Raw genomic sequence first — 22,253 nt, 5'->3', positions numbered from 1 at the left:
ATAACCGCTAAACATACATGGATTATTTAGAATCGCTAAAAGGGTCTTGTTATTAAGCTAAGAAGTGAAACACATATCTTAGGCACTTGGATCTGTTTTCACTAAAGAAATCAACCCATGGAATTCTTCATAACGATATAATTGTGTTTGCTGAAGTTAAAAGAACACCATGGACGCATGTAAATTAGAAGTTTCAGCAGTATAGTAAACGTCTGCAATGGTTCCCAAAATCTGCAGTAACTTCATGTACGAATCTCTCAGTAACCTTGGATTTTGAATTGAAAGGTTAATTTGGTGTGTCAAAACAGGACACCTTCTCGAACCAGAACAGCTCAGGTCCTATCTCCTCCGGATTAACCGCTCACTCCGTACAATAGTCAAGATGTTTTGAGAGTAGCTAAGCTGAATGAAAGTTGCCAGACGTTTTATTCATACACAGTTGCGGAATGTACTCTCGCGAAATAAATTTAGATAAATAGAACGTATATATTCTATGCAACAATTTTACTTATCTACCAGTACAAAATACAAGTTAGTTTTTTATTTTATTGGCATTTAATTCAGAATTGTCGATAATTGAACATCCGTATCTTCTACTAGGGAAATTAATCGTTAGTGTCCAAGATGTTTAGATAATGCAATTAATAACCGTTTAAATATTGATTTTAATAATTTTAATAAAAATTGAAATGCCATTACAAACGACACGTATACAAACTTCTCACTGAAGATGGCATAAAACCGAAACATTTTTTGGAATATATTTAAGGATCTATTAACGTCATTATGACGTTTTCAAGGTTGTATATTATTCCTTAAGTAATTCTATGTAGCATTAAAAGATCTGTAAAACACCAAGCATAAATAAAAAGTAGTTAAAACATATAAACATGGCGGTAAATCCTTGTATATTGGTTCGATTTCGTTACTTCAGGGTTCTTAGACATTAATTCCGCAAAATAGGTCACAATGTTTTTAAGCCGATAAAAAGGTCGGGTTTAGGTTATTTTTAAAGCCGAAGGTCATGGGTTCGAATCCCGTTCGTGACACTAACTTTTTCATCTCTACCAAGACCTTACATAAAAAGAATAACTAATTGAAATAAGTAATTTTTTAACTTTTATACAAATTTCTTGCTATTATTTTTCTAAATGGTGTAGCGACTAATAGACAGCATCATAAACGATAATTAACTATTAAACTCTTCCGATTTATGACATGCTCAACTCAAAGATTTACTATATAATTTAAGTTAAGGCAATAGCCGCAAAAGTAGAAATGATAGTCTCATAAATTACTTATGGAGAACGGTGGGAACAGCAATTCCTTCCAGCTTCTCTGCCTAATGGGATAAGGGAAATGAGAAAGGAGCCGTTGCCGGCTAACAAATAGAAATATCAGCTCGTAATATGTATACCCCAACAAATGTTCCACTTACATTAAAGTTAATATTAAAGGGGTGGCTCATTACAATCGTCTTGTAACAAGTTCACAGATTATTGCCGCAATAACTCCGAGTAGACCACACTTAGCGGAATTGTGTTGTCTTTAACAGGGGAGGAGATGGGAGGAGTTCGGGTGAATGTTTCAAGAACTTTGTTTCTCCGTCCATTTATGTTATTAAAACACCTGGTGAATTATCTTTGAACAGATTATAAAATATTTTCTCTGCCTTTTCCCAGCGGCTTCCTCTGATGAGACGAGCCTGGTTATGTGTTCAAAAGACAAAAGGGCAAAATGCAAAGACAGCTGGCCTCCTTTGTTGCCCATTAAAAGGCCACTCTACTTTGTTTAAGCATCATTCCATATGGCACCAAGGATCACGCTTCACATATGCCAACCCTATTTTCAAAAGAAACTGGTAAAATGTTTCAAGGGTTTTGGCAAGCGAACAAACTGTTATTAAAGAAGCTATTGTTCCAATCTCGGGTTATCTATATGTTAACTGTAAACAACTCGTTTAATCATTCGGAATAAAAAATACAACCATGGATTACCTTTTTTTAATATAAAATAAAGGCTGCGACCGAAGCCCGGCAGCGGAAGAACGGAACCCCACGGATCTCTCGCAGCTGATGCTTTTAATCTTAATATTGTGCGCAGGGCTTTCTCGAGGAGGGGTCGGTGTCTAGTCACCATCGACACCTCCTCCAAGCTCGCTGGAGAATCTTTGATGTCAGCGTCCGGGGAGGTTTCCCTCAATCCAGCCCAAGACCGACCAGCACCCGAGGCCCCGCACGGGCGTCGCCAGAAGTCAGCCGCGCCACACCGCCAACACGGGGAACCAGCAAAGGAAACAAGAGTTGAGGGGATGGGATATTAAATTTTATCTATTAGTTGGATGTCTGTTAAGAAATTAACAATTTTGTTTATTGATGTTTAGTTGTTGCCCGGCATGGGCTGGAGGTCTCTGGGGATTTGGTAGAGGGTTCTGTAGAGGTGTTTTACTCCTCTCTCCTAATACTCCAACCTGTATAAAGGACAATCTATTACGATGTGGGATATTGTGATAGTAGTTTTACAGAGTAGGCATACAGGTTTAGGGGTTCTTTCAAGGAGGAAACTATGGGTGAGTCAGGAGTGGCCAATTCGAATCCGGGTTAGGAGGGTTTCTTGTTTTCGGGAAGGTCTAGAAGAGGATACCCATTTCTTAAGATCTTTCTTTATTGCGAGGAGCTTGTTTCCTGTGCAGGCACCCCATTCACACTCCCATGCCTCCCAGACGAGCCGCCTGAAGCAGAGGTCTCTGAAGGAAACTCCTCTGTGAGGAGTACCAACTAAGGCTGCCTCTCTCGCCATTCGGTCCGCCTTCTCATATTCAGTTATTCCAGCGTGGCCTGGAATCCATTTGAGTAATACTTCTACATAAGTTTGCAATAATGACCAACCATGAATTGCGTACAAACTTTAATCAATTAAGCTACCGATGAAACGGGCGAGAATGGAAGATATTGTTTACATAATCAATGAACAAAGGTTAGCAAGAAAACAAAATTTTTGATGAAAAAGGTCGAACGAGGAGAAAGACAACTCCACAAGTTAATCTTTAAGGTATTATGGTTATGGCTATTAATCCAGGATTATCCACGGTTAATAGCATAAATCAGCTGAATCGTTTAAAAAATAATTCCCTGGAGCGGATGTGGCAGAAGAGGGGTGGATTCGAGGCCCTCCGGTTCCCATTCTTCCTCTTGTAACCAATGCCATGTCACCGAACGGGTACCAGATCGTCAATATCCCATAAAAGCTTATGAAGTGGCTTTCATTCCCCCCTATTTTTAAATGAGGCCCAACATCAATTCAGATGTCACGGGGTGCTGACACCATTTGTTTCCCGTTAAGAGTCGTTGAACACGGCCTAAGTATATTTTAATAACAAATCAGTAAAAGAAGAAAAACGTCCTATGCTGAAAACAATGGGGTGGAATATGAAAAATGATTTCACTACAAGTCTAGATTTTGGTTGTAATGTAATACACAAAGAAAGAGACTTGCCCAGTTTCTATTACTTGGTAAAACATGGCTTAAGTGTATTTTAGCAAAAAATCAGTAAAAGAAGGAAAACGATCGAGGCCGAAAACGAAGGCGTGGAAGATGAAAAATGATTTCACTGGATTTTTTTTTCGAAAATTAAAGATTTTGGTTGTAATGCGATGCACACAAAGAAGATTTTTTTCTTTTCTTACATGATAACACAATTCTTCCCTTCGAAAGCATAATGGCTAATGATTTTTATTATTTTTAATTATTAAGGTTTTTATTATTTTCATTTGAGACATAGCCAATATGCTAGACCATAAGGCCAAAAAAAAAAAAATTATTTTCATTTAAACAAAAATAGACAATTATAACCAGCTGTTTTTACTGCTTTTGTTTTTTGCCTGCCATGTACTTCATTTTTACAAATAATAAATTATTTATTTTTCACCCAGATTCTTTCATTATAAAGTTAAAAATCGCACAAAACCAAAATCCAGTTGTGCTCAAAATCTTGTTGCTTGCATTTATTATAAATTTGAACATAAATTTTTATTAATTAATATGATGCTAGGAACAAGCCAATTTTATTATTTGGCATTATTATTACACATTACTACATATAATGATGTACTGGGAATTACATATCAACTGGTTCCGATTAAAGGCAAGCATTATGTTAAAAAGAAAAATAAGCGTCAAAGGATTTTCCCATGGGAAGGGTAGGATGCCCTACTGACTACTCTTGTACCATTTGTACCAAGTACCAAGGAGCGTAAGGCTCCTAAGGCAATAGCTCCAAAAAGCAGATGCACAAGATTTTACTAACCAATTATCAAAATTGTTCTGGTTCCAATACCCTTGAAATTTTGAACCACATCGTGCTGAACTGCACAATGAATGGAACAAGTTAAACCCTATTTGACAACAAAAAAGATACACGTTATCTATGGCACAAGGTGTCCGTGAACAGACACTACTTCAGGTTTATCCTACATCTCAAGTTTGACTTAAAAGCCCCCATTGTTCAAAGTCCAGATGTTTCACTTTTCACGTTACCTTATCCTCTTTCACAACTTTATACCAAAAAGTCACCTTTATATCATAAAATCTTGATGCCATGCAAATTTGATTACTCCAATTTAAAGAGCATTGAAAAACCCATGATATACATCTGTTTTTCATTTTTATTGTAACTTCAAATAATACAAAATCACTTGGAAGATAAAATTTTACGAGTTTCTAATATTTTTGTCTAAAGTTTAAGTAAGATTTTCTGGGGCCTGTAAATGTTAACAGATATAGCGCTTAGAAAAGTTGCCACTAGTAATGAGCTGTAAACACACGTACTTACTTTTTTCAAAGATGAGTTATCACCAATGTAATTTTGTTTCGATGACAAATGGTTCAAAAGTCACTACGATTTTGAAACTTCTATTAAAAAATAATGAAAATAATACAAATAAAAAAGACGCTTTGGTACAAAGCTGAACGTAAGAAAAAACATAAAGCTTCTAAAAAATTAAATTAAATGTTCAAAAGGTCCATCTTGAATAATGCAAATCTGAAATTGTTCCCCGACAGAATTTACTGCTTTCAATGTTCATCCTGTGGTGAATAAACATACAAACATATAAATTGGTGATAAATGACGTTTGAGAAATACGTGTGTTTACAACTCATTTGTAGGGACAACTTTTCTTTAAGCGCACTATCTACCAATATTTACAGAACCAAGAAAATCTCACTTAAACATCAGACAAGTTGGAATAACCAAAAAGTAAAATCTTATCTTCTAAGCGTTTTAGTTTGTTTGTTTAAGGTTACAATAAATTTTTTTTATTAAAATCCAACTGATAGTTTTCAATGCTATTTGCATTGTTGTTATCAAATTTACATTAGGATTTACATTTAATGAGATACAAGGGACTTTATGATATAAAGTTCCTTAAAGTTGATATGACAATAGGGACTTTTTAGTTAAATTTGAGATGTAGAATAACTTCCTAAAGTGTTGACGTCAGTCCACGGGACACCCTGTAAATTAGTAGAACTAAGATCTGGCCTTAAGTTAAACTAAGTTAATTGGCCACATGAGCTATGCATATCAGCTATGTATATATATACATACAAATGCGTATTTTTTGGAGGAGAGTGAAGCGTATCGTGAAAAAAGGGCCATGGGCGACGGTGGGAATCGAACCCTGGACCGCCGGTTCAACGAGCCGGGTGTCTATCACGCTAAAACTATTCAGCTACAGGTCCCCTAGAACTAAGTTGATCACTTAGAAATGTTTTGTGATTTTTTTAACCTCAGTTTTACAGCCTCTACTGTATTTAAACCTAAGCTTACGTTCATTGAATTTAATTAATCTTATTTAATTACGCCAGGTAGTAGGTTAGTTTATTATATACTAATAATATCTTACTGGCGGCTCTACCGTCGAACAGACCCAAAGACTTTATTTTCTGTGATTGATTTTTATTTGTTTACAGATTGATTTGAACGTTTCCTCGGTCATTTAATTTGACCCTTTGCGCAGAGGAAACAAGGACAACCCTCTCTCTGATGAGGGCGGCTTGTTGAGGACGCGGAATTCGACACGTGACTGATAGCACCAACTCCATTATTCATTGGCCAGTAGCTGGAAATTGTTTTGTTTGCTTTTATAATAAAACAAGGTGATGGGAAGGGGGAAAGGAAAGGCATCCATCCGTTCGCCCAGTAACTCGTTTAAGAGCTTAATTCATCCAAACTTGTCAGGATGACAACCCTAGACAGTTGCCGCGAGTTTTTCATACTCGGCCAACTTCCATTTCAGCCAATTGCCAAATTGCGTTAGCAAGGTTTTAAGGTTTGAAAACCCCTGTCTAATTCCGTCCGACAGTTCCCACCGACCGGGATCACCGTAATTGGTTTAGTGTTTTGGCCGTTTAGACACAGAAGGCGAAGTGTCAGGAGAATCGCGAAATTACTGGATGCTGGGGATAAAAACGCATTATCCTTGCCAAATACAGTGCCAAGTACTGTTTGGTCTGATATTTTTTTTCAAAGTAAATTTATACACTCGGAATCAACCTTACACATCAGTACTCAAAACATGGCCAAATAATAAAACGGTTACGCCCAGATAATCCTTTGTCAATTTTTAATTTATTTCATCAAGAAAAAATCTGGAACGAAAGGTAAATTAAACCATTCAATTTATTTATTGTATAAAAATTGTGTAGCACGTTTTAAGAAATATATTTATCTGGTCATCCTTAAAAAATAAAATCAAGTTTACATCTGTGCGACATAGAACTAAACATTAATCTATTAAACATAAACAAAAAATAATCCACTTTAACTTTAGTCAGCTGATTAAAATTATTTTCTAAAAATCTGATAAATTTCAACTTTGAATTATGGGGATTTTTAAATCTCAAAGTCAACCTAGAGTGAATGCATAATTTGAATAAACTAACCACTGTTAATTTTGATCCTGATTTCGCGTTCTCCTAGTTTTATATTCTGACTTTACTTTTATATACACATAAATTGTGAGTTGTAGAACCTGTCTCGGTTTCCGATCTATCCAGTCTATTCAAGCTGGTTTCGAATTTTCGTATGTATTCACTTTTTACAGACGCTTAATACTGGACTCGACTGAAAAAACAACATATCAACCTATCAAAACGCTAAAACTAGTCTGACAGACCAAAACCAGCGAGAATAGACGGAGATGATCGTAGGCGATCAAACTGTACGGTTATTTTACCATCCGTTAGAAAATGACATTTTTTTATGGGAAAAAGAGAGAGAGCAAGATAAGGCGAATTTTAACGAAATAAAAAGAATTAACCTATCAAAACGCTAAAACTAGTCTGACAACCCAAATACAGCGAGAATAGACGGGCCAGGATGATCGGAGGCGATCAAACTACGGTTATTTCACACACCGTTAGAAAATAACGTTATTTTTTGTATGGGAAAAAGGGAGAAAGAGAGAGAGAAGGCGAATTTTAAAGAAAGAAAAATAACCTATCAAAACGCTGAAACTAGTCTGACAGACCAAAACCAACGACAATAGATGGACCAAGATGATCGGAGGCACAAATCAATAGAAACGGTTTCAAAGTCTTGATGAAGGTGATATATTGACGAAATCTTTGACGAAGGAGTTGAGTGCTTTTCTTTCTTTCTAATTGGTCTATTCCCGATTTTTGATCCTGATTGCGGCTTATATCAATCGCATAAAAACCGTTATTCATTTAGTGGGATCGAAGAAAACTCCTGTATTACGAAATGTTTGTTGAAAACAGTCTACAACTCCTAACCCGTTCAATTACGGACAGGAAAAAGTCATTATGTTGAATAATAAGGAAAGTTGAAAATACAAAATATTTTTTAAAAATGAACAAATGAACGGGGAAAAAACGATTTCATACATTTCTAATGAAGATACAAGAACGTACCTAAATTATGACATGGCGTTGTCAATAAAAACCTAACTATACTAACGTAGTTTTTGTTGCAAATCATTATATTTTAATGGGCAATTCCAAATTTTGTTTTTGAATGCACTACTTGATAATGAAGTTGTCAGAAATCTCATGTTCGTGAGTGCAATTTTAGACTAATCATATCCATTTTTCCCCCTTGGGAGTTTAAACCCGATCGAGAGAGGATATTTTATGCTGGCCAAATATAACTTTTCCTACGTAACTAGGCAGTAACTATTAACGTAGATTTTAACTGTAAAGATGTCCGAATATTCATAGATTTCCCCAATTCTCTTGACTTTCCCCACAAAAAGACCAAGGCGTTTCCATGGCACAACCTGGATGTGTTCGTTTCGCTTATTATTAATGTTTGACACTTTGATTTAAAAAAAATAGGACTTACCGACTCGACTTTAGTTTTCAGAGCTTTCGGCGTCAGTTTCTGCAGATAGTTGGGTATTGCGGGTGAAGCAGGCTGCTTTTCTTCCACTTTCTCTGCACCATCTGAAAACGTGGAAAGGTACGGTTACCGAATTTTCTACGGATAATGTTTAAAAAGCTATTAATATTGCCGAGGTTTTGTAAAGGAAGTAATGAACGTTGCAATCAAGTTAGAATTTACATAGTTTTTATATTTACTTAGCAAGCTTATGAGAAAGATTTATATGTTTTTCAAAGATTATATAGATACTAGCACATTTTTGTCATCAAAACTTGCCACTACTACAAATGATCAAGATATGATTTGTAATAAACTAAGTTCTATTAAAAACCATTTTCTATCGTGCCAAGGGATTTGCTAAGATGAAAATGTTACATTCAGATCAGAAATCTACTCATAAGTCGTCTATGAACGTACCGTTGTTAGCTTTGGATGTTTTTTCCTTTAATTCTGAGGGTTTTTCGCTACCGTGAAAATTGTCGCGTGCTCGTCTCAGTTTTTCAGCTTCGACCTCTTTGGCGAGCAGCTGCTTACCCGTGTAACCGAAGATCCGTTCTCTTGGCCTTTCGCCGAAGATACCAATGTCTTCGATGTTCCTGCGAAGCGATAACAAAATTATTTTAACTTATAGGACATTAAGACCACAAACAGTAGGTAAAAAAACCTACGGGTCTAGGTTGAAGACGTAGTTGCCCTCCATCGTCCTTTCTTGAGTGTAGTTCACATTATAGTCAGCCATAATCTGCACAACCCTGTCCAGCTCGGCGCGTTCCTTCGGTGTGTACAGCTGGACACCAACCTGGGAAGCAAAGCATCAGCAAAGTCTTAAAGGCAAAAGCATTGCGGAAAAACTGACCGGCCTTAAATTCGGTACAATGAGGTGGATTAGGTATGGAATGACGTCGAGAAGAAGCATATCTTTGTTCTGGTAAGCTTGGAGATGCGGAGGCATTCCTACGTGTGCGAACTCGAGAATATGGGCGAACCTTTTCTGCTTCTGATTCATCTACAATATATAATAAAAATATACATATAATAAAATATATAAGGAACACATAATAACAAAATGTGGCAGTTACAATATATAAAATATACTTCAAAAATAACTATGGTACAGTCATCAAATTTGCGACAAACATTTTTTTTTTAAATTTGATTGTTTATTATATATGCAAAGCCTTAACAAGCGTAGCTAAACCTATTAATTATATTAATTTGTACATTTATAGTACAAATAGTGATTTATTTATAATACAAAATAAACGACAAAAATTTACAAATATAATTAAATAAGATTATAATTCATAATTGACCTAGGGCCATTACCGGCTCCTCACGATTTATCTATCTAGTATTTTTTATTACCTCTGCTTATGACGTTTAAACCTTCCACATGTGATTAAAATGTCCTAAGGTAATTAAAATACACATTCATACTTCAGACGATAGCCTAAGTTTAATGTGACTCAAAGTTCTTGATGTACTACAGAGACCCCACCCCTACAAGTTCCTAAACATGCAGTTTAGAGGCCGGCTTGACGCCCTCTTATAATTCACGCTAATAAATACATTCAAACAGAGTAAAAATCATCCATTCAGTGTACTGGTTAACCACAATGGTTCGACAAGTCTATGGATATATTTCACAGACCATGATCATTCACACTTAACCACTCACGCAAATAAATACATTCACACAATCGATTTAATCACCAGGATTTTTGAAAAGATTATTGTTATTATTTAGTTTTATTCACGTATTTATCATTACTAGTTTGGCTATTATCAGCAGTGCCATTACTGTTTAACATTATCATAATATGATATATTTTATGCATGTTTGTGGTTTATTCTGCAATATCAGTAAGCCACTATTTGCACTATGAATGTACGATTTAATATGAATACTGGCTACTCTTGTAAGGGCTTTGCCTATACACTAAATAATAAAATTTAAAAAATATGTATTTTATAAAGGTTAAAGTTTTTTTTTATAGTGATTTTCAAAGTTCTTTTTGGGATAATTTCTCAATCAGTCATGGTCAGAAATCGAAGTTTGGGTTTAAGATCTGATTTATCAAACAAAGATCATCAATCACATAAACTTTATATATTCTTTTATAAAGGGATGATTCTAACCAGGCGAACAAATCACAATAGCAATAAATAATACGATCCGATAAAGTTCTATACGATTGAAAACTGCAAGATAATATCTTTACACAGCAAAGAGACATTCGACAAAAGAAGAACGACTGTAAAATATAATAGAAGAAAAAATACATATTTTGACAGATTCCGTAATTATTGGTTTTCAAAATATTTTCACCGAGGTAGGATAAAGGGAGACAAGTAAATTGACTAATTTCCTTTTTAAAAAGCCAACAAAATTTGAACAAACTTCACAAATCCTTGCTAGTTCAATATCAGATTAGAGTCCATTATTTACTATTTCCACGAAAGCGATGCTAATTGAATTTTTAACAAACGACCATTTTCACCCGCAACAAATTTACTGCTATTTCAAATGCTTCGACCATCAAAGAATCATAATAACGATATTTTATTTATCAAAATGGGAATAAAATAAATATAAAATAAAAACATTCCGTCTGCCGGATAAAAAGATATAAAAATTTAGGATTACTTCCATGTATTAATGAGATATATTCAGTACAACCAGGAACATATTGGTGGTCCTAGCAAGAAACCACAAAACGAGCCAAAATAGGCCATAGACGCAGCCATCTTTTTTTTTTCTTTTACAATTCAAAAAATCCTATAAAATTTAGTTATAATGGTGTCTTACGCCCACCGATCAAGCCGCTGGCTTTCCTAAGTTTTAACTCTTTAAATTTTTCAACATGAAAAGAAAAAACGGGTGGAAATCATCATCAAGACATTTTGACAGGGTATAACAATTATTTCGAGGTGGAAATGAGATATGGGCCAACTCGAGTAATGAGGCGATGTTTAATGCAAACTTCTCCTTCCTCCTTTGAGAAAAGTCATTACCACCTCTTTATTCCCGAAACGGGCCCAAGTCCATGAGACTAATGGCCTTTTTTCATTTCTGTTTACATAATGTCCTTTTCATCCAGGCCCCAATTACCCTGGACACTCCGGCCCCCGTCCACAAAGGGGATTCAATGAAGAAAGTGATTATCTTTTGTCTTGTAAAGGCTTTTTCGTTTTAATTTCGCCTCAAGGTGCAACGGTCTCGAGGGGTGTTTGCGCTTTCAAGGGATTCAAAAGCGATCCCAGAGCCTTCGTTGCTGTCATCGCGGAAAACCATGTTTTATATATTTTTAATTTTTGGCTTCCTTTGTAGTTTTTAAAACTTCTGAAACGGCGATTAACAGATATTTTTAAAATACGCCTCATTCCATTACTTTGTTTATTTGTTAACAACGGATGATTTAGTAAGGGGATGGTTTCAGCCCAAGCGTATTAGTCACTAGGTTTATTTAGTATAAAAAGTGTCTCTGCTAATAGTTTTATGTCCAGAGGAGAGAAACCGGGGGCGTCGGTGGACACAAAGGTTTAGGCGGTTTGACCACGGCGCTCATCACTGTAAGGTAAAGGTCCCGGGTTCGAATCCAACGGCCTTGCATTCGAACCCGATATGGTCGGGTCGACAAATGGAGAAAAAAAAGAAACTGTATAGTTTCAACAATATAAAAACAAACTAATTACTAATTTATTACTAAAATGAAATAACGTTAAGTTAACTTCCTAATAATTTACTAACCTGCCAATAGGCCTATCAGTTGTCTAACAAGGGGATGGCCAGGTTGGTGGGTCACGGATTTGGACCTTTTTTTTGGTGATTCTACACTACACAAAAATCAGACTCGTATCCGCCACTTCTTGTGAATAAGCCCGACCAGTTTGGCAAAAAAATTTGAAAATTGAAATTATCTGTTTTTTAATATTGTCATTTCGCCGTTCTACTTGCGCAAATAAACTATGTGAATGTATAATTTTACAGCATTTTTATGTAGATGCATTCGAACCCGACATACTTACAAATGGAGAAAAAAAAAGATCTTTTTAAATTGTAGACTGTATAGTTACAACAATATAAAAGAAAACTAATTACTTATTTAATATTAAAATAAATAATGGTAAATAAATAACGTAAATTAATTTCCTAATAATTTACCAAAGCATTTATATGCAGTTTCGCAGAATTTAATTAACTTAAGCCAGTCTTTGCCAAATCAGTAATCAAAACTTTATTTAAAAATACGTAAATAAAACACGTATTTCTTTCGCCATATACAGGGTAAACCACTAAAAAATTGTATAAAATGTCTCCTATTCCACCACATAGATCATATAACTTATTTACATTTTTAAAGTATATACTCAAAGACAAAAACCGGTCACATATTTTATTGTTTATTTCCAACTACATGCATATTTGTTGCCATATCAATTACAATATACTTATTTTAATGTGAACCAAATCAAATTAGAACAAAAATTCATGTTTTAGTCAAAATTATTTAATTACGAAGGTTTGAAATAAAATTTGCCAAAATACTGGAAACACTGGAATTTAGTGATACAATGAATTCAATTTATTAACAGGTTTGCTCAAAATAATGTATTAAGAGCAAAACTATGAAAAAAAAGTTACTTAAATTTTAATTTAACACTAAATGATTTTCCGGTGCTTTGGTGAATTTTCTTTCAAACCACCATAATTAAATATTTTTTATTACAACTCATGAATTTCTGATCTCGTTTAATTTAGCTTATTAACACATATTGTAATTAATATGTAATAGTGATAAAAATACATTTAGTTTAAAACAAAAAACAAAATCCGTATGGTGTCCGGTTGTTGCATTTTATTATCTAGCATCATTCATCGACGAATTGGTGTCATGTAAGTAATGCTTACATGCTAAACTGAAATTTAATTCTCTGTATGTAAAAAATAATCTTTGCACTTTATTGTATTAAAATATTGTTTTTTAGCATGCTCATAAACATGTTTTTTGATCAGATCAGAACCATGCCGCCAGACTTTTTCATTATGACAGTTGTTGTGATTTAAAGCAATAATTGGATTATTTGTTTCACTGTTGTACTAATTAACTGTTTTGAACCCATATAATTTTTTTTAATTATGTGAGTGGCTAGAATTTTTGGTGACATTATTTGGGAACAAAAGAATTTTTTTATATAATTTTTTTAGCCTTACAATTGTTAATATAAAAAAATCACAGCACTGAGTTCTCATTATTTTTTTCAATTAGATGATGCCAAATACAATTCAAACCCATTTTTGCTCTATTTCATTTCTGTGCAGTGTAGGTGGTCATAGATTGTGATGGAGACATATGTAAGGCACAGGTACTTCTGTACTGACCACTTGTATTCTGTTCTGTCCTAAGCACCAGCTCTCTTACTTACCTGCATATTGCATATTGCCTTATCATTACATTATAATACATAATCAATTATCCTTTAGAAGCCATCAGCACCAAGTAATAGATGGCCTAATGTACACTAGTACAAGGAAAAAACTTGTAAAGGATGTAAATTTTTTTTTTAATTTTTACAATTAACAAACTTTTTGTTTCATATAACCTTGTTCAAATTATAATTTTTTGAGCAATCAAAGTGTTTTCTTGTGCCACTACTAATTAATTTCAATGACTTTCAGTGTTTGATCTGACACTGAAGGGCTTGCGCTTTGGAGCCAGTCTTATAAATCCTATTCTTTCATATATAAAAACATTTCATTTTTAGACCTATTTTTGTGTTTTACTTTTCCTATTATACTTTTAAATAAATTGATTATTCAGAAATCGTGAGATGTAGACTGTTGTGAAGTAGCTTTTAGAAAAACATTTTCTTTATCGTGCCAACGTACGTTTCAATCTTTATTGAGATCATCTTCAGGGCTCAAAGTGTTTGTTTTCTGTGTAATTATGCCATTCTTGCATGTCATGTTGAGAGTACCCCATAATGAGAGTGCCATATTTTGTAGCTACATTTACGAACGATAATTACCGGTTTTGAGGTGACAGTTCTCATAGCTTGATGAAGCTGATACCAATTTATAGATACATGATATTTTGTGAGAGAATAATTGCTTCATTCCATCATAAAATATAAAATAATATAAATTATTAAATTTTATTTTATAGTGTTTGATTTTACTCTTTTACCTTTTTATTTTTGTATAAAAAGCAAAAATATCAAATAGTCAAATTATTTTCTTGTGTCTACCCCGAACATGTGTCCAGTTAAGTAATAAATTTAACAAAATTATTTATTTATTGCAAATGTAAATAATTTAGAGGTAAAAATGCTAAGTAAATTTAATTGAGATTCATTATAAAAACATTAAAAACAAAATAATCAGCATTGTGAGAAATTCTTTAGTAAGCATGTTATGCTAGAAAAATTTACTAGTTCATAATTTTTATATTTTTACGAGTTGAGATGTATGGATTAGCATCTGAGAGATGTATGACACCAATCACTCACTAGTATACAGACTGGGGTGGACAAATCATTGGAGTGTCAAGCTCTCATATTTTCGTATTTTCTGGATTCGTGGTTCAGGATTCAAATCCTGGCATAGGCAATTTTAATTAAGAGTATTTAGAAAAATGTATTGTAAGTTTGTTTGACCCACTCGTCCAACCCAATGGATAGTTGGACGTTAAGAAGTTTAACTGAAATTATTAGCCTATTTGGCTAGTAGGAGTAATGGACTACTAGGAACTAATAGTCCACAGACTGATATTACAGACATTTATGACTTGTATTGTTATTTAATATTACTTTTGTCAATAAAGTATATTTTCATTAAATTCAAATTAAAGTGTATTGTTAAATGACATACCTCGTATGGTGTTGAAGGATAGCTCAGCTTTGGCCAGCGTATTGTTGCAAGTGCCAAATTCCAAAAAACAAATGAGTACGGTAGGTAAGGATAAAGGGCATAGTTTTGAGTTGAGTGGATAGAGCTGGTCATCATGTCATGAAAACAAAACCACCTTAGAGACTGAACCACCTAAAAATAAACTTACAAATAAAGCAATTGTTGCATCAAAATATTTTATTGATTAAATATGTTTTGAATATTTTTATTTCATTTTCTTGAAAATAATTGCTGGAAAAGCAATGAATGAATTAATGAATCCTCCTTTTTATATATTTCAATCATATGTATGAGAAATTAAAGTCACATGATTTTATGTTGATTGGCCCATTTTAACGTGATGTTACCTTTTTATTTAGTCACACGATACCAAACCCTCTGTTACACATTTTGTACCTTAGCAATATATGTGTTGGTTATATACAACATTCCTCATAGGACAGCAAAAACAAGGTAATCCTTTGAGCATGATTCATTCTGGTAGTCCTCTGGGTAAATAAGAAAACTAGGTTCGACTTAGTTACAGATCTGATAAATTATCAGTTTTGTTTTTTATTTTTATTTTAGAAATGGCCTTCTGACCAAACGAAAACCCATTCACAATGCAGCAAACCTAATCACAGTTATTCGACATATGGCAGTCGATGAGATTTACAAAGACATTCCATCCAACACTTCCATAATTCAGTTTGACAGTCAATGCGATGTGCATCACACTGACAATTTCGACACTAGTCACAACACTATGTAAGAATGTCCTGTTTTGAAATTAACGCTTCATTATTGTCCTTGCAAAACAATTTAAGGTGAAATTCCTATTAAATACGTGATTGTGATGTGTCAAAAAAAAAATCATTTGCCTGAAAAAACAAAAACACTCGGGTTTGTGCAATTTTTAATTTGATTTTCTTTTCACTTCATTTCTTATCAGATACTCAACGACAGTGGATTTCTAAGAAGTTGCTGGTATTATTCGGGAAGTCTGAACACCCAATTGTCCCAAAAGTAAATGGCGATATTTTACAAGATTTAGATACAAATTATAAAAGAACTGCCCACAACAGTTCTAATGAAATACAAAACACTTTTGTAAGTAGACAGTTTAAAATAACTACTTTTTTTAAATAGTTTTATGTAAAGTCTTGGTTGAGATGAAAAAGTTAGTGTCACGAGCGGGATTGAACCCATGACCTTCGGCTCAATGTACCGCTTCTCTAACCACTTGAGCTATCGTGACTTCGATCCACTCAGACACCAACTACCCATCTCAACCTACAACCTTTCAAATTTTCCCTCTTTTTGCCAATTTTTTTAATAATCATAATATCTATGATAGTGTAACCTGGCAATGATCAAATACAAACAAAGGAGTCTAAAGGAATAAATAAAGATCAGAATCATGGTAACAGATCAGCTATTCACAAAAGTTATTTCATTTAAATTATTGTAGTTGATTCCATGTCTGTAGATTATTATATAGGTATATTTGTTCACCTTTTTTCTCTTCCTTAAAAGAGTTTCTTTAAATTAAGGGTAGTCCAAGAGACACGTGGTTTTTTTAAAGGTTAGTTTATTTCTTATTTTTCTTCTGTGTTTAGGGCTATTTTTTTCTGCTCATCATCAGGAAAACCCTAACAAGAAGTACAAACAAATTAGTTCACATATAGCACTAGTAATTAATATCATTTACATTTTTATTTTTTATTTTATGATTAAAAAACATTAATATTAATTACCTAGCAATCTCGCCTACCATTCCATTGCGTATTTTTCCTAATTTGGACCTCATGAAAGTGACGGTTCTTTGACTAAAACCTAAAGGTTTTCCCTGGTTTTTGAACTTTGTAATTCGCACTCTCCTTTGCTCTGTTGGCCTGGACGGAGACAATTTATTTTTCACTTTCTTCTTGTAATGCCCTTTTGAGGAGAGACAATGGGAAGCCTCCTCAACAAAAACACAATGGGATGATAGGTGAGACTCTAGTTAATTAATATTGATGATTTTAATCATAAAATAAAATGTAAATGATGTTAATTACTAATGCTATAATGTGTACTCATTTGACTATACTTCTTTTTTTTGTTCTTGTTTTTTCCTGATGATGGGCAGAAAAAAAAGCCTGAAAAAAGAAATGAAGAAAAATGTGAAATAAATTAACCTTTAAAAAAACCACATGTCACTTGGACTACCTCTAATTTAAAAATGCTTTTTAGAATTAGAAAAAAGGTAAAAAATATATATAATAAAAGTTATTTCATGTAACTCTATGTAAGTTAACCCAAGGGAAAAAAGGCTTGATGTAGCATTTTATGAAAGTTTCATCCTGAATCATTAAAAACTAATATGAAAATTCAACCCATTAACAAAATTATTTGCTAATCAGTTAGGAAATGCTAAAATAATTTTAAAGAATGTGAATTAAAAAGTCAAAGTATACTTTATAAAAGTAAATGAGTTATTTTACACTTGTACTATGGCTATTACACAATACAATAAATTGTAAATTATTTATTTTAAAGAGAACATCTATGGCCTAGTTTATTAAGGCGTTTTATTCTTATATTTAACACATTTGGTCCTGGGTCCAAATCCTAGTACTAACCTTGAATTTTTATTAGTCATTTTAAAGTGACCTAATAGGCAATGATAACTTGTCCATGACATGCAATATACAGTTGTATGTAAAATGTGTGGTGATTAGTGACCGTCAATCGATAATTATTCAGAAATTGTGAGATGTGGACCAGACCACATCTCACGATTTCTGAATAATTAGTTGTATGTAAATTTTTTTGAAAGCCAAGAATTACTTTTGTTTATGTTAACTTTTCGAGATGAGTGATGTTCAGGCTTGCATGCCCCCAAGTCTGTGACAAGATATCTCATCCTTGTAGTTTTTTGCCTTTTAGAAAAGACTGGCATCTATTGGGCTGAGGTATTGCCCAATGTGTAACAGACATCTCGGTAGTGAACAGAGATCTCCCTTCCACACTCTTTCTTTCCCGCCCTCATCATAAGGAAATTGTGACATTCCTTTTTCTGAAAAACCATACTGCCACAATATCTCCAATCTCATTGGGAAAGTCAATGTCTACCTTTTGTATACTTCTTGTCCCTGCCCTTTCCAACCCTCTAACCTTCCCTACCATCTACCCAATTTCCTTTCTGATTTCTCGCCTCTTATCTCCCAGGTTTTCTATTTTAGTTTTCTATTGTTAATGTTTGTTTATTAGCAATCAGTTTTTATTTTGTTTTCATTATTATGATTTAAAATATATAATTAAACCTTTTTGAGTAAAATTAATTTTCAATTTTTTTTCTCATTACATTTACTTACTTCCATTGTATGGATCTGTTGTGTGTTTGAGGAATGTTCTCAAATTCTGTCGAATTTTGAACAGATTTGGTGTAACTTAAAAGGAGAAAAAAATGAATAAGAGCGGTTTAAAACGAATGCTTTGATGATGCCTAATACAAAATAAATCAAGCTATGGGGGTCACGTAGCGACTTAGGCTATAGGCATGGGACTTTTATTATCCGAAAATCAGTCTCAAAAAGGTTAATGGCTGATCGGAAAATAAGCTTGTAGTCAATTCAAACAAAAAAAGGCTAATTCATTCCAAAGTTGTTTAAATTTATACACTTGGCACTAATAATATAAATTACAATAGTATAGTTAATTTTCAAATAGTATTGTTGATTAAAGCAAACGCTTTGTTTCTTTCTGTTTCAGGAAACTCAAGTCTCAAAAGTGAATTATTGAAAGAGGCTTTTAATAATAAACATGTGTTAAAACATATTGTAATGTTAACAATAATATAGCATGAAAAGAATTTATAGATAAGGATGTCCCTATATAAAAATTTTAAAAAAATAATGAAATTACCGGCTTTAGAGATGAATCCTTGGGTTTTAAATTTAGAAAATTCTCAAAGACACCCATTGCAAGGGTGTCATAGTCACTGTAGCTTTGAACCGCAGTCAGGACTTCTTGTAGTCTACAACAATATCAGTAAAACTAGATCCGAATTTAGCGTAATTAAAATAATACAAACCTTTTTTTTAAGAGGGGGACATTGCAATCTGAGTTTTCTATCTTCTGGTTTTTTCTATTTTTAAAAAATTGCAAGTGTTTAATAAAATTTCTGCAAGTACTTAGTGAGAAATTAAAAGGTTTACCTGTTAAGCTTGATGTGAAATATTTTCTGCCAAACTGTAAACAATCCTTGTTGTACATCTTTTATACCAACGTTTGCTGCCTGGACCTGGCTCAATGTCACCCGTTCGCCCTTCGATTTAAGACAATGCAAAACTGACAAGCAAGACCTGATGTCATTATTTGTTTTTTCACTCAGCGCCATCATAGTTCCTAGATCTGAAATAATCTTCTCAGATTTTGCAATCTCCATTAACCTTTCACCAAGCCTGAAATATTGTCACGATAATCAAGTATAATGTATATGTTGAACTGTAATCTCACCTTACAGATGATAATGGTGGGAAATTTAATGTGTAAGCTATTTGCCTCAAAGGCCTTAAAGCTGGTACATAAATATCATTACATATGCAGATAATAGGCCGTTTTAGAATTCCAAAACTTTTCTTTTTCTTTTTTTTATCTTGTTTTTCATTGATAAATTTGACTAGGACCTCAATTGCTGCCTGAAGTAAATATACTGATCAATAACTGAATTAAATTACTGAATTAAATCAATTACTTGTGGAGCACCGTCAATTTCATCAAGAATTAAACAATTTGGTTTAGGATTGACACCCATTACAGATTTCATTTGTGTTGCAGCGTCGAGTTGTACTTTGAAGACTTGGGCGCTCCTGTCATCACTCGCATTGACTTCAACAATATTGTAACCTGCTTGTCGGGCAATCATATGAGCCAGGGTGGTCTTCCCCAACCCAGGAGGGCCACACAGCAAAGCTATTTTCTGCATGGGTCTGCCGAATTCATCGAACAGCTCTTTTTTCTTTATCTGGTCCATTTTCTTTATCATAATCGGTTCCCTGTCAAAAACAACTTTATCCCAAAGTTTCAGCCAATGAAGGAGAGTTCGATTTGTAGACTAAAAAAAATTTAAGGCAATAATTTTAGATTTGCATTGTTTTAAATACATTTTCCCTAAATTACTTTATCAATTTAGATTCAAAAACCAACAGATGAAAAAGTATAATGTAAAACAATATAAAATTTGAAAGTCTGCACAAATAAATAACAATAAACTTATCAAGATTTAAGATAAACTTTAAAACAAAATAAAAAGTAAAAGTATTATAAAGTATTATAATAAAGTAATATACTTAAGTACTATAAATATATTTTTGTAGTTTGATCTTTACTAAATAAACACGTCTATTCTCATTGCTTTTTTTCTGTCAGACATGAAAGTTTTACAATTTTCAATAGCTGGCCTGTATATTATTTTTTCAGATGATACTTGTTTTGAAAAATAGGCAGACAAGAAAGGCCGGAGACAAACAAACTACAGGTTCATCACCTCACAGGCCTCTTATTTTTGTTTAATTTATTATTGTGTTTAGAAATTACAAAAATAAATTAATTAATTAAATAAACCACCAACCTCATCACTTAATAATTCTAGATAGATTTTTGGTTTATATCTTTCAACCCAAAGATCTTTTCCTGCGTTTTCAACTATCTCAATATCTTTTTTGGCCTCTAGAGCAATTCTTTCTTGTTTCCTTTTCCTCTGAAAAAAAAAAAAAAAAAAAAAATATGCCAATATTTTCATTGTTTATTGAGGAAAGGGGAGTGTGAAAAAAAGGCCACAGTGGGAATTGAACCCTTGCCCACAAGCTCTACAAGCCAAGAGCCTAACACGCTGACCACTCGGCTATGGCGATCCTTCTGATTTTTGTATATTACGGTTTTAGGTTTATTGCTAATTTTATTACCTCCTTAAATGCAGCTTCTTTCAAAATATCATATGGTATATTCAGCAGGCCAGTTTTTTTATATGCAGATTGAGAATTCTGAAACTTAAATACGAGAAATATACAGTTAGTGTCAACAAACTTTAAAAACATATTATCACCTGATTTGAAATGTATTCATCCGAGTGAACCCTCAAATATATACGTTGGCCATTACTGTCAGTGGTGGCAATAAAAGGCCATTTTGGTACATTGCGACTCATACAGTCTTCAATTTTCTTTTCTATTCTAAATTAAATGTATTAATTTAAAATGTTTAAGAAAATTTACTTAATTAGATATACCGTTGTGAATTGTCAGTTTCTATAAAACTTCTTTCATCGGAAATTAGTTTCCTTTGTTTCTTTATAGCCTCAATAAGTAAGTCTTGTTTTTCCTCTTTGGATCTGTTTGTCTCGATTCTCCTCTTCTTTGAAAATTCTATACCAACTTTTTATAAATTACCATCAAATACAATATTATAAATAAAATCTTACGCTCGTTTAAATCGTCAATGTCATCCATGTCATCAAGATCACCAAATAGTTCGCTGACAGTCCTCTTGCTGTAATTTTGAAGGGGCAGACATTCTAAAGAATTGTTCGAAGATTGAGCACTAAATGAGTTATCAAGAAGCAAGCACTCGTCCAAATTTGGCTCTTTAACTAGGTCATTTTGCTGTAAATTTTTGTTTACATTTTTTACATGTTTTACAAAAATGATAGTAAATTTTAAAAAGAAAAACCTACAGTATTGGGTTTTTTGGTAGTAGTCACTCCTTCTGTTGATGTCGAAGGCTCATTAAAATCCAGACTCCTTTTAGATTTTGGTGGTGGGAAAATTGTGCTTGGTGGTTCAAAATCCTCTGTGACAGTTCAATTAATTAATTTAATTAACAATTGCATACAATTCTAAAGTAAACTTTTTACTTTTATATCATGTGCCACAAAACATCGAAAAATGTTCAGTTCAGAATTTAAAAAAAAAAAAA

The 22,253-nt window shown here is 33.3% G+C and overlaps 1 protein-coding gene and 1 long non-coding RNA gene across 5 annotated transcripts in view; one reads left to right on the top strand and one right to left on the bottom strand.

The window, feature by feature from the left end:
* LOC106662133 (chromosome transmission fidelity protein 18 homolog) overlaps positions 1-22,253 on the bottom strand; it is a 59,382-nt gene that overhangs the window by 31,792 nt on the left and 5,337 nt on the right. The window contains exons 2-17 of the mRNA XM_014385953.2: positions 22,012-22,127; positions 21,760-21,940; positions 21,568-21,703; positions 21,385-21,511; positions 21,245-21,328; positions 20,911-21,039; positions 20,035-20,394; positions 19,797-19,978; positions 19,496-19,741; positions 19,372-19,425; positions 19,203-19,314; positions 15,276-15,446; positions 9,261-9,410; positions 9,073-9,203; positions 8,822-9,000; positions 8,366-8,466 (exon numbers count right to left, since the gene is read on the bottom strand). Of these exons, the coding sequence (XP_014241439.1) occupies positions 8,366-8,466; positions 8,822-9,000; positions 9,073-9,203; positions 9,261-9,410; positions 15,276-15,446; positions 19,203-19,314; positions 19,372-19,425; positions 19,496-19,741; positions 19,797-19,978; positions 20,035-20,394; positions 20,911-21,039; positions 21,245-21,328; positions 21,385-21,511; positions 21,568-21,703; positions 21,760-21,940; positions 22,012-22,127 (2,459 nt within the window). The remainder of the gene's footprint in view (positions 1-8,365; positions 8,467-8,821; positions 9,001-9,072; positions 9,204-9,260; positions 9,411-15,275; positions 15,447-19,202; positions 19,315-19,371; positions 19,426-19,495; positions 19,742-19,796; positions 19,979-20,034; positions 20,395-20,910; positions 21,040-21,244; positions 21,329-21,384; positions 21,512-21,567; positions 21,704-21,759; positions 21,941-22,011; positions 22,128-22,253) is intronic.
* Positions 15,612-20,311, top strand: LOC106662137. 4 transcript variants are annotated; one of them, XR_001339838.2, is made up of 4 exons: positions 15,612-15,767; positions 15,882-16,061; positions 16,246-16,403; positions 20,118-20,311. It is a non-coding gene; the product is annotated as an uncharacterized LOC106662137 (long non-coding RNA). The 4 variants fall into 4 exon arrangements; XR_001339839.2 differs by having other exon boundaries at positions 15,612-15,806; XR_001339836.2 differs by lacking the exon at positions 20,118-20,311 and adding an exon at positions 19,050-19,116.

Source organism: Cimex lectularius, unplaced genomic scaffold, assembly GCF_000648675.2.
Source record: "Cimex lectularius strain Harlan isolate CLEC.00 unplaced genomic scaffold, Clec_2.1 scaffold106, whole genome shotgun sequence".
In the NCBI taxonomy this organism is placed as follows: domain Eukaryota; kingdom Metazoa; phylum Arthropoda; class Insecta; order Hemiptera; family Cimicidae; genus Cimex; species Cimex lectularius.
The sequence above is the reverse complement of the archived record's forward strand: the minus strand, read 5'-3'. Positions and strand labels throughout refer to the sequence as shown.